General features: G+C 46.1%; 1 protein-coding gene across 1 annotated transcript in view; it reads left to right on the forward strand.

Annotated features, from left to right (window-relative positions):
* The window catches only part of Actg2 (actin gamma 2, smooth muscle), a 24157-nt gene extending 12900 nt beyond the window's left edge, over positions 1–11257 (forward strand). Inside the window, exons 4-9 of the mRNA XM_028762299.1 lie at positions 903–1013; positions 1286–1370; positions 2976–3137; positions 3919–4110; positions 7405–7586; positions 11038–11257. Of these exons, the coding sequence (XP_028618132.1) occupies positions 903–1013; positions 1286–1370; positions 2976–3137; positions 3919–4110; positions 7405–7586; positions 11038–11181 (876 nt within the window). The 3' untranslated portion in view covers positions 11182–11257. The remainder of the gene's footprint in view (positions 1–902; positions 1014–1285; positions 1371–2975; positions 3138–3918; positions 4111–7404; positions 7587–11037) is intronic.
* The last annotated feature ends 1350 nt before the right edge of the window (positions 11258–12607 follow it).

Below are 12607 nucleotides of genomic sequence, written 5' to 3' on the forward strand. Positions count from 1 at the left end.
GAGAGAGAGAGAGAGAGAGACAAAGAGACAGAGAGAGACAGAGAGAGACAGAGACAGAGACAGTAATGTCTGGAGATGTAACCAAGTTAGAGGCACAACTAGTATCCAGTGGTCCACTGGGTGGAGACTAAGGAGACCGACCGTTAAGCCTTCCACAGTGCACGGGTCTGTCCACCACAACACTGACTAAGTCAATATAAGATGACACAGTGCTGATGTGAAGAAACCCGCTCAAACACTGGCCTGGTCACCAGTAAACACTGAGAACTGGGCCCACATCTATGTGCCAGGATCACAGCAGAAGACAGTATACACTTCTGATGAGGCTGACTAACTGAAGAATACTTACAGGGGTGTGAGTAGGATTAAGGCAACCAGAGCAGGATGAGTACTAGTTAGCCTAGGAGCTCTCGTGCTTACAAGTGCCCCCTGCAGGGACTTAGAATGTAGGCAGTGTCCTTGGAATCCAGTGAGATAGCCGGAGGTCTGTTTACTGGGCCGCAGCACAGCTAAGAGACACGCCCTGGCTTTTCTCTCCTCCCACTGTCTAATCTCTTGCCAATGCCATCCATCAGCCAAACACAACCAGAAGCCTGGAAGCAACAAGCACTGAGTGCAGCCTGCCTCCTTGAAGGCACCAAATAACAGGAAAAAGTGAGACGAGGGGTGAAGAGGAAGGGTAAATGGTCGAAGCAGCACACACACGACTCTGTGTCTGGCATGGTTAGAGAGAAGGAATAGACTCCATGTCCATCAGAGATTCCCCAGGGCAGACCACACTCTCCAGATTTACCCTGTCCAGGGTAGCATTTGGCCACCCTCCTCCAGTATTGACATGCCAGTCAGATATTTTCAGACCCCTGGGAAGTCTGCTGGGCTTACCTGGCTTTTGTCTCAACTAGATCTGGCACCACTCCTTCTACAACGAGCTGCGAGTAGCCCCAGAAGAGCACCCAACTCTACTCACAGAGGCCCCCCTAAACCCCAAGGCAAACAGGGAGAAGATGACCCAGGTAAGAACACTGTGCACAGGAAAGCAGCTTGCCCAGATACTTCTTCCCTGTTGTGTAGCACTGCAGCAAAATGTCCTTACAGCCTGCTGTGGTTGGAGGCAGGGGGGTTGGGGAGGCACCAAGCTAGGTCCTGTGGGAAGTGGATATAGGATAAAGAAGGATCACTTGAATTGGCATAATTCTTGCCCTTAATAAAATTACAGACCATTTTGTAGGCCAGGAGATGCCGTGGTGTTTTTCAGACAGCCCTTTCCTCCTTGCTGTCTTTCCAGATCATGTTTGAAACCTTCAATGTCCCTGCCATGTATGTTGCCATTCAAGCTGTACTCTCACTCTATGCATCCGGCCGTACCACAGGTCAGTAGCGTTGAAACTCATTCCTTTTCTGGCTCCAGGTTTTTCTTCACAGTCCTGAAAATAATCTGTGGTGGCCATATCTTATGTTTTGAAAGGCAGCGTCTGTGGCAAGTTTATAGCAAACCAAAAAAAAGAATAAATAGCCAGAGACAGATAGATTGACAGATAGCAAAACATGGTCAGGTTGGATACTCAAGACATCCAGTAGAGATCAGGTGGGGAAGCCCCACTGAGGCAGTCAACTGGTGTTCCCAACAGAAAGTCCTGGGCAGGACAGAGTGTCCCCTCCAAGTAAAAGAACAAGTGGCAGCAGATAAGTGACATCATCAAACTGGGAGCTTACAAACATCCAATAGAAACTGACTGGGGAAGTCGAAGCAGTCAGCTGAGGTTTCTGATTGAGTTTATAGCTGACCTTCCCTTCCCTTCTCCACTATGGCTTTTTTTTCTTTTTTTTTTTTTTTTTTTTTTTTTACTGTGAGAATAAACAGTAGGAATCCTCGTTGGAAACGGTTTAGTTTCTAGCTGTCCACAAGGACATGGTGCCTTTCCTCGTCTGTTCTCTTCCCTTCCTGCACAGTCAGGAGCCATCTGCAGTCAGGGCCTTGAAAGACACTTTGAGAAAAACATGCTTGAAGCTGAAATGGAGGAGAGGAACTCCATTTCCAGAGCCAGTTCTTCAGTGAGCTCAGACACCACGTGACACTTGACCAACAGAGTGTTCGCTACAGCAGGGGAGGTAGGGTCAAGTTGGGCTCCTACAGAGGTTCATGCTTAGATCAAAAGGAATGCCAGTGACCAGGGAAAGAACAAATGAGAGTGCCCATGGAGCAGGCTGGGTGTGAGCCAGCTTATACAGTTGGAAAGAATTTCCATAAACAAGCCATAATTGACAGGTGCAGCAAGAGCTGTCTCCTTTCATGGTCATGCCAGGCGGCTTATCCACACACTCTCATCACAAGGCCTTTGCCTAAGAGCAGCAGAACCTACGATGGTGGGTGCATAAGCATGTGGCCTCCATGTAGGATGGCCAGCAGTCAAGAGGAACTGTGGTCCTCGATAGGCACTTGTGCACTGTAATAAAAGCTGTTTAAATGTAGACTTTCATATGTTCACTGCTTTCCTGAGCATTTATCCTTCCAGCGTTTTCCACAAAGTCTGTATCAAACAATAGGCACACTCAGCTGGAGAGATGCCTCAGCAGTGAAGAGCTACACTGCTTTTGCAGAGGACCTGAGTTTAGTTCCCGGCACTCATGTTAGGCAGCTCCAACTCTAGGGGCTCTGACATCCTCAGAGAAGGATGTAGTCTAAATGTAAAACACCATAGAATGTACAGTCTGGATGTAAGGTAAACTGACAAGTATCCATTACCATGTCTGCATTTCAAGGAATCCAAGATATTGAGACAGTTCTTGCCTTCTAGAAACCAAGCTTCTCATTTAGGAGAAGAAAACACACACACATACACGCTAACAGAATTCTTGTGAGGGGTGAATTTTCTTAACTACTAAAGGAAAACATGATAATGGAAAATCATTTGGTAACAGACCCCAGAAACAGACAGATGAAAGATGAAAATGAAGTGTGTGTTTTCTGTCCACAGGCATCGTCCTGGATTCAGGGGATGGCGTCACCCACAATGTCCCCATCTATGAGGGGTATGCACTGCCCCATGCCATCATGCGTCTTGACCTGGCTGGACGGGATCTCACAGACTACCTCATGAAGATTCTCACAGAAAGAGGCTATTCCTTTGTGACCACAGGTACCTGCCCCTTTCCTCATTCAGAGTTGAGATCAAAATCCTATCTCATCTAGGACGAGAAGTTCTCGGGACTGATGGGAATTCTGTGGCTCTGTCCTCAGGCTGTCTTTGGGTGGACTGGGAAGCCCTGCAGTGTTAAAACAGCCTAGTTGGAGGATGAAGATTCCCCGTGGAGATGTTCTGGGGAGGAGGACAAGCTTAGAGTTAGCTTCCTTCTACTGAGCTCTGCTAGACCGTCTTTAGAACCTTCTGGGCAGTCCCTTCCCCAGCACCCACGGCCTGTGTTCATGTTGATGCCAGCCCAGGGGTTTGAGCAATGTTTAGCTGTACTGGAGAACTGGGAACATACTTTTCTCCTTGGAGGTGTCTGTGGTATCCGAAAACAAATGATATAAAATTATCTAAAAGGAGAAGAGTCATGAAGCCCACCTAGGTTAAGTGGAGATTTTTGGTAGTGACTTTTTTAGATACTGTCAGGTCACCAGGGGTAAGTTCAAGTCTGCCCCATAATGTGCCCTGTAAGGACCCCAGGAGCACCTGTGGCATTGTCAACACAGAATGACAGAGTGAAAAGAAAATTCCTTGGCTTCCTTCTTGATAATCAAGCCTTTTTGACGATGGAACATTAGCCCAGCATGGAGGAAAGCCTGACTCTCTTTGGGGCAGTTCTATCCTCTTCCTAAGGTTGAACTCAAAGTAGACTAAGACTTTCCTGGAGAACACATGATACAGCCGAGCTTGCAGAGCCCAGGAACCACTTTGCCATTTCTGCACTTTCCAGCTGAGAGAGAAATTGTACGAGACATCAAGGAGAAGCTGTGCTATGTAGCCCTGGATTTTGAGAATGAGATGGCCACGGCAGCTTCATCTTCTTCCCTGGAGAAGAGCTACGAGTTGCCTGATGGGCAGGTCATCACCATTGGCAATGAGCGCTTCCGCTGCCCGGAGACTCTCTTCCAGCCTTCCTTCATTGGTGAGGTGCTGCCTGCAGGCTCCGCTCTTCATTGGAGGCACGGCACAGGGGTCCTGGGTAGAGCCGTACAAGCGGAGGAGTACAGGGTAGAAAATGCGGGGCACAGGGGTCCCGGGTAGAGCCGTACAAGCGGAGGAGTACAGGAGAGAGAATGCAGGGTGAGGGTTGCAGGACAGAGGTGGGGAGGAGAGGGAACAGTGATCAACTTCCACAATAAAAGATGAAAAGAATCTTCCTCTTTAATAGTTTAGACCAAAAGCAGGCCCAAATTTGAATTCTCCCTGTATCTTCCATCTGTCTAGTGTCTGTAGCGTGCGTTCAGTCTGTCATCTGTCTGTTGTGTGTGTGTGGTGCCTGTCTGGTGCCAGTGCCTAGAAAAGGCTTCGCTCTGTATTTACGGAACAGAACGCATAGCATGGAAGAGGAATATGGAATTCTTTGCAGAAATCCTTAACTGAGTTTTACAAGGGAAAGAAGTTATTTTACTGACCCCAAATCACCCAGAATAACATTCAGAACCACATGCAGATATTGTCTTAGTTAAGGTTTCCATTGCTGTGGACAGACATCATGACCAAGGCAACTCTTATAAAGGACAATATTTAATTGGGGTAGCTTACAGTTTCAGAGGTTCAGCCAATCTCATCATGGTGGGAAGCATGGCAGCATCCAGATAGGCATGGTGGAAGAGGGGCTGAGAGCTCTACATCTTGTTCCAAAGGCAAACCGGGGAAGGCTGACTCCTCAAGCAGCTAGGAGGAGGATCTCAAAGCCCAACCCCAGAGTGACACACTTCCTCCAAAAGGCCACACCTACTCCAAGACCATACCTTCTAATTTGTGTCATTATCTGTGGGCCAAGCATTCAAACACATAAGTCTATGAGGGCCATTCCTACTCAAGCCACCACAGATACTATCAACCTGTACCCTCATATTGCTTCAGAAAATAGTTACCACACCACACACCCACACACACCCACACACCCACACACACATGCACACACACACACACACATGCACACACACACACACCCCACACACACACGTATCATGGGCATGAGAGCATACATAGTTTAAGACTACAGCTAGGCATTTAGCTTAGGTTGTAAAAGGAGACTACCTAAAAAGCTCCTGAATAGTAAGGTTCGTGACTCTGTTTTCCTAAAGGCAATTTAAACAGGCTGAGTACACATCACCACAGCAGATCCAGTGTGTAGTTTTAAATCATCTCAGGACACATTATTAACATGGTTGCAAGGTCTGGTAAAAAGCTCAGTTTTTAAGGGTAAGAGATGGTTTCAGAAAAAGCTGTCCCAACAATACAGGGTGGACAGTCAAGGCAGAGAGTTATAAGATGGATACAGGGCAGAGGGTGCAGGATGGAGGAGGCAGGGCAGAGGGTGCAGGATGGAGGAGGCAGGGCAGAGGGTGCAGGATGGAGGAGGCAGGGCAGAGGGTGTAAGATGGAGGAGGCAGGGCAGAGGGTGCAGGATGGAGGAGGCAGGGCAGAGGGTGCAGGGCAGAGAAGTGGATTTGGAAAGAGAAACACCTGGATTCACAGGCACATTGTTACTTTTATCTGCCTTAAATTTTCCCAAGAAGGGACAGTGTTACATAAATGATTAGATAAAAACATAATTTTGAAGAGTAAATAAATCAAATAAAGCCTAGCAGTGATGATGGCTCACCCCTTTAATCCCAGCACTTAAGAGATACATGCAGCCGAGCGAAGTCCAACCTGGTCTACAGAGTGAGTTCCAGGACAGCCAGAGCTATACAGAGAAAACCTAAAAATAAAAAATAAAAAATAAAAGGAAAGGAAAGAAGGAAGGGAGGAGGGGAAAAGAAAGAAAAGAGAAAAAAATAATGAGAAAAGAAAAAAAGAGATAAAGAAAAAGAAAAAACAGAGTTGGAGATACCTTAGTGGTTTAGAGCATTCACTATTGCAGAGGGCCCAAGTTCAATTCCCAGCACCCACATGGCTCACAACTGATTGACTCCAATTCCTGGGATCCAATGCCCTCTTCTGGCCTTTTTGGGCATTTGCATAAACCTAGTGCACATTAACTCATGTGAGCACACACATATACAATTACATATTTTTAAAAGGAAAAATAGGACTGGAACTGAAAGTTCAGTCCAGACCACTCCTGTATCACTTTGCATTTATGTCACAGAGACCTGTATCTGAACAGGGGTACAGGTGAATCTGGGGTCAGAGTTTCAGTGCTGATCCTGTACCTCTACCTCCAGGCACTATCACACTGACATGCCACCTTCTTCAAGCTGTGGCTTTTTCTCTTCTATAAAAATGGAAATAACGGGGGGAGGGGTGTTCTGGAGAGATGGCTCACCATTTGTAAGTACTAACTGATTCCTTGCAGAGAGCCCAGGTTCAATTCTCAGAAGCCTCATAGCAGCTCCTAACAGCCTGTAGCACTTGTTCCAGGAAATCTGATACCCTTTTCTGACCTCCATGGGCATTTATTCACATGCACAAGCCCATATTCAGACCCATAAATAAAATAATAAGACCAATAATAAATGCTTTAAATATGGAAATAGTGATCTGTACTTACCAGCTAGTACTATGACAAGGACTAAAAGACAAGACTTATCAAAGTAAGCCACTTCCTCGAGGAGTGTTTAAGTGAGAAATGGGGAAGGGCTGCTTACAGCCTTGGAGCTTTTCTCTGGAGCCATTAAAATGCTCTAGAGCTGGGTGTGCTGGTACACTATGTCATCCCAGTGCTTGGGCTGTGGAAATGGGAAGATCAGGAATTTAAAGGTCATCCTCAGCTGCTAGTAAATTCAAGGCCATCTTGTCTTTATAAAAACTGGTATTGTGGTGACACTCACCCAATTCTGAAGCTATACTAACAACTACTGAACTATATACTTTAAAGGAGCTAACTTTATAGCATATGAATTATATCTTCTTGAAGCTATGGAAAGAAGTATGATACTTCAGAAATATGCCTTGGGGAACAATGAGAAACATCAGCTGAGGCATGAGGAAACTGAGGGCGGGGCCATGACCAGTAAAGGCTTCTGAGCTTGTGATCCAGTTGAGTTGATCAGCTGCAATTCAGGAAGTATAGCTCCTAAGGGCTGGAGCTATACTTCTGCTGGTGGTTTTGTCTGTTTTAGAAACAGGGTCTCACTCTGCAACTCAGACTAGCCTCCTGCCTCAGCCTCCCATGTGCCTGGCATTACAAGGGTGAGCCCTATGCCTGATGCAAGCTACATTGCTGAAGGCATGGGTGTTGACTAAACTTTGTAACCTCCCCTAGGCATGGAGTCAGCTGGAATTCATGAGACAACATACAATTCGATCATGAAGTGTGACATTGACATCCGCAAGGATTTGTATGCTAACAATGTCCTCTCTGGGGGCACTACCATGTACCCTGGCATTGCAGACAGGATGCAGAAGGAGATCACAGCCTTGGCTCCCAGCACCATGAAGATTAAGGTAGGGCCTTAATCAACTTTCCTTTTGCTACTCTATAAACAAAGACCTGCTTTCATGGGAGATGTTGCTGGCCTTAGAAATTGGTGGTCTCCTGGTCATCTTTATCCTCCTGGTCTGATGTTCTTTGGAGCAATGACAGAATGAAAATATACTTAGCCTGGCTAAGCTCATAATATGGATATCATATGAGAAGACATTGAAAGATTTGAGCTGACGACCCTATTGAGGGAGTTGAAAGAAAAATTAGGATGAAAGAGATAAGAAAAAAAGAAAAGAAAGTGATTGGGGTCAGAGGGATGACTCTGCCATTAACAACACTTACTGCTGGGTTAGGCATGGTGGTATACACCTTTGGTCCCTGGACATGTGAAGCAGAGGAAGGTAGATCTCTGTGAGTTCCAGGATAGCCTAGTCTACCTATATACTGAGTTCCAGATCAGACAGGGATACACAGTGACTCTCTCTCTCTCTCTCTCTCTCTCTCTCTCTCTCTCTCTCTCTCTCTCTCTCCTCCCTCTCTCTCTCTCTTTCTGACAGGGTCTCACTATTTAGCCCTAGCTGGATGGATGGATGGATGGATGGATGGATGGATGGTCTGTAGTTCACTGTGTAAACCAGATTGGCCTTGAACCCATAAAGATCTGCCTGTGTCTGCCACCAGAGTGCTAGAATTAAAGGTTTGTGCTATCATTCCCAGTTCATACTTTTAAAAATTAATACAAGAAAGTTGCAATGCTAAAGTATCATTAAATTTTAAAAATGGCCGGGCGGTGGTGTCGCACGCCTTTAATCCCAGCACTTGGGAGGCAGAGGCAGGCGGATTTCTGAGTTTGAGGCCAGCCTGGTCTACAGAGTGAGTTCCAGGACAGCCTGGGCTACACAGAGAAACCCTGTCTCGAAAAACCAAAAAAAAAATTTTTTTAAATGGTTTGAAGAGGGATTGGGAAATGGCTATGTCAGCAGGGTTCTTGCTGAGAGCCTGAGTCCCTGGCACCCACACACAAACATAGATGGAGACAACTATGGTCCCAGCACTAGGGAGGAGGAAACAGGCAGACCTCTAGAGCTCAAAGGCTGACCAACCTAGCTGAATCAGTGAACTCTATGTTCAGTGAGAAATCTTGTATCTCAGAAAATAAGGTGGAGAGAAAGTGAGGAAGACACAAGATATTTACCTCTGTCATTCACACACATACAAGCATATATGTGAACATGCATCCATGTATGCAACACATACACACACACACACACACACACACACATATACACACACACTTGACCAGAAAAAAAAAAGATGGAAATTTCCAGAGAGGGGATGTGTGGCCATGGGGCTGGCTGTCACTTCAAACTGCCAGGAACATTCTCGAGACCTTGGCTAGGTGACTGATCTACTGACCATTGTGACTGCAGTGCCCCCCATGATGCTTCTTATGATGACAATTGATCTCAGAAGCTTGATGGAAAGGGATCCCATTTGTCTGGTGACACCCCAGGCTTCGGCTCTACAAATACTCATAGAGACCTCAAAAGGATTTCTGGAGTCTTTACTGTTAGTAGATTTTTTTTTTAAGAACTGAGGACTTAAAAACTTAATAAAAAAAAAAAAAAACAAAAGCAATCAGGCATAGTGGCACGGGTCTTTAGTCTTTAGTCCCAGCACTTGGGAGGCAGAGGTAAGCAGATTTCTGAGTTCGAAGCCAGTCTGTCTCCACAGTGATTTCCAGGACAGCCAAAGTGACATAGTAAGACCTTGTTTTGAGAACTTTTTAAAAAGTGCCTGCCAACCAAGCCTGGAGGCCTGAGTTAACTCCCCAGGACCTGCATGAAAGGAGAGAACTGACCCCAGTGGGCTGTCCTCAGACTTCAACAGAAGTATCGCAGCCTGTATATACCTACACCACACTCCACAGCCCCCACAGTCAGTCAATCAGTCAATCAATAAACCAACCAATCAATCAATCAATCGAGTTGAGGAGTAGATTGATGGCACACCTGTAATCTCAACACTAGAAAAGCAGACACTGCAGGATCAGGAATTCAAAGTCATCCTTGGCTACACAAGCAATTCAAGGCCAGCTAAGGGTATGTGAGACCCTATCTCAAAAAAAAAATTAACAAAAACACTTCAAAGATTAGAAAATGAGGGGGCTGGAGAGATGGCTCAGTAGTTAAGAGCACTGCCTGCTCTTCCAGAGGTCCTGAGTTCAATTCCCAGGAACCACATGGTGGCTCACAACCGTCTGTACTGGGATCTGATGCCCTCTTCTGGTGTGTCTGAAGACAGCTGCAGTGTACTCATGTAAATAAAATACATTTTAAAAGATAATAAAAAATTAGAAAATGAGTTGAAATTTGGAGCTGGCGGGCATGTGGAAAGGATGAAGAGTGCATGCATAAAATGAGAGCTTCCTGGATATAAGTGGCCAGTGCCAATGAAGCTCAAAAGAAGGCTTAAGCATACTGGCATACCGTCGAGAATGGAACCAGCTCAGCCCAAAGTATCCGTGCATCCAAATGCCAAGCAAGGGCCAAGCAAGCCTCTCTCTATCGATTTTGTATTGGTCAGCCCTTGCTAAGTAACAAACACCCCCAAAATCTCAGTGGCACATAACAATAAGCATAATTGCTTATGCAGCTGTGGGTCGGCAGAAAGTTAGCTAGTTCGGGTCAGCTTTGGCCAGACAGCACTACCTGTCTGCTCAGCTCAGGTCAAGCCTGCATCTCAGATTTCAAGGCTGGAGGTGAAGGGCTAGCAGCTCCTCCAGAGAAGCTCTTCTCAGAGAGGGAAGAGGTACAGAGAGTATGACTGACTATGCAAGGGCATTTCCACTCCTGTTTGTGTCACAGTTGCTAGTGTCCCATTGGATAAGGCAACACATGGCCCAGCCAAAAGTCCCAGGACAGAGGAACCCTGACTCTCTATGGAGGAATTGAGATGTGACAAGGTAGAGAACATTTTGAGTGACAGTCTAATCATCTTCCAATTTTATCTTATTGATTTATTTTTATATTTATTCATTTTGCATGTGTATTTGCCTACATGACGTACCACATGGAGGTTTCAGATCCCCTGGAACTAGGGGTTACATATGGTTGTGAGCTGACTTGTGGGGACAGAATCCAGGTCTTCTGCAAGAGCAACAAGTGCTCTTAGCCACCAAGCCAGCTCTCCAGTCCCTTTCCTTCATTCCTGACCACAAAGGCTACGCTTTTCAGGAGTGGGCTAGGATTTCTGGTTTCTGATCCTCCTTGCTCATTTTTATTTTTTGTTTGTTTTTTGGTTTTTGAGATGGGATCTTATGTTGATCTGGATGGTTTAGAACTCTTCTGTTCATGTAAGCAGCTAGGTCTGAAGCTCCCCGGTATCTGAGACCATAGCATGCAAAATTGTACCCCACTTCTTACACACTGTCTTGGGGGATGGTCATAATTTGCCGCATTTTCTCTGCAGATCATCGCTCCTCCTGAGCGGAAGTACTCAGTCTGGATTGGAGGCTCCATCCTGGCCTCTCTCTCCACCTTCCAGCAGATGTGGATCAGCAAGCCTGAGTATGATGAGGCGGGGCCCTCCATTGTCCACAGGAAATGCTTCTAAAGTCAGAAGGCCTTCTCTGGGGATCCCTGCAAGAGTGCTGTCACCAGCCACAGAACATTAAAACCTTCAAGCCTTATTTCTCTGTGTGAGGCTCTTTTGTTCCTGGGCGCTCCTACATGTCTATCTCACAGGCAATGCTAAGGGGTTTTCAGGCGTTATTTCTCCTCACCCTCCTCCTTTTTGTTAGATATATTTTTGTTTATGGGAGTTTTGCCTGTATTTCTGTGTGCTACATGTGTGCAGTACCCAGGAAGGACAGAAGAGGGCATTGCATCCCCTGGGACCTGAGTTACAGATGGCTGTGAGCTGCCATGAAGATGGTAGGTATTGATTCTGGGTTTTCTGTAATAGCAATCAGTGCTCTTAACCACTGAGCCATCTCTCTAGTCTGTCATTGTCGTCATTGTTGTTGCAATTATATGTTTGTGTGGGTATATGTACATGTGAGTGCAGGTGGCTACAATGACCATAGGACCACATAGAGCAGAAGTTACAGTTACTGTGAGCCACCCAACAAGGATGCTCTGTGCTAGGCACTGAATTCAGATGTTCTATAAGAGCAGCAAGTGAGACATCATTACCCACTGAGCCACCTCTTGAGTCCCTCGTGAGACCTTTCTAATCCCCACACTGCTCCTGAGAAGTAGGTGCTGTAATTATCCCCACATCACTGATAAGGACTCATATTTCTGAAAGCCTGAGTTTCTTATTTCCACCTTATGAAAAGAAAATGGCACAGTAGACTAGCTTTGGTGTCAAATATACTTGAGTTTCCTTGGTTCTAGGAAACTCTTGGTTCCCCAAGACCTCGACTCCTCTGAGCATTTATGGAACGTCCCTTGTCACAGCTAGCTTACTAGTGACTATGCCATCATGCCAGTTAGTATTGAAAGTATGCCCTCATTTCTGCTAGATGTCCTTTTCTTCATCTGCCTAGCCTAGGCCTGGCCTCCATGCTCCAGAAAATACAGCCTGGCCCCCAGCCATTGCAAACATACACACTTAAAGGTAGTGGGGCCAGTGGCCAGGAGGAGAGACCTCCAATTCCTGGACAGTAGCTCACACTTGAGTTCTGTGAGTGGGTGGGATAGAGAACATGTTTCAAAGACTCCTTGGAGGAATGCGATCCTAGAATCTATTTCCCAGAAGCAGATCCTGAAATCAGGATTTGTGTGAGTTCCTACAGATGTCTCTGGGGAAGCCCCCAGTAAGCATCGTAGAAGAGGCAGAACAGGAAGAGGAAATGGGGGAGCCTTGGTCAGCAAAGACCCTTTGAGGGGTTCCTTGCTTCTAATTCACACACATATCTCTAGAATCTAAGCCAAGCCAGAAGTAGAAAGCTAGCATCCAAATCCCAGCCTGCCAGGGGCTGGTGAGAGTACACTGTGGGAGCACAAAAGCTCTGTGACCTATGTGTGCTTCCTCA

This window comes from Grammomys surdaster, unplaced genomic scaffold, assembly GCF_004785775.1.
Source record: "Grammomys surdaster isolate TR1022 unplaced genomic scaffold, NIH_TR_1.0 133, whole genome shotgun sequence".
In the NCBI taxonomy this organism is placed as follows: Eukaryota; Metazoa; Chordata; class Mammalia; order Rodentia; family Muridae; genus Grammomys; species Grammomys surdaster.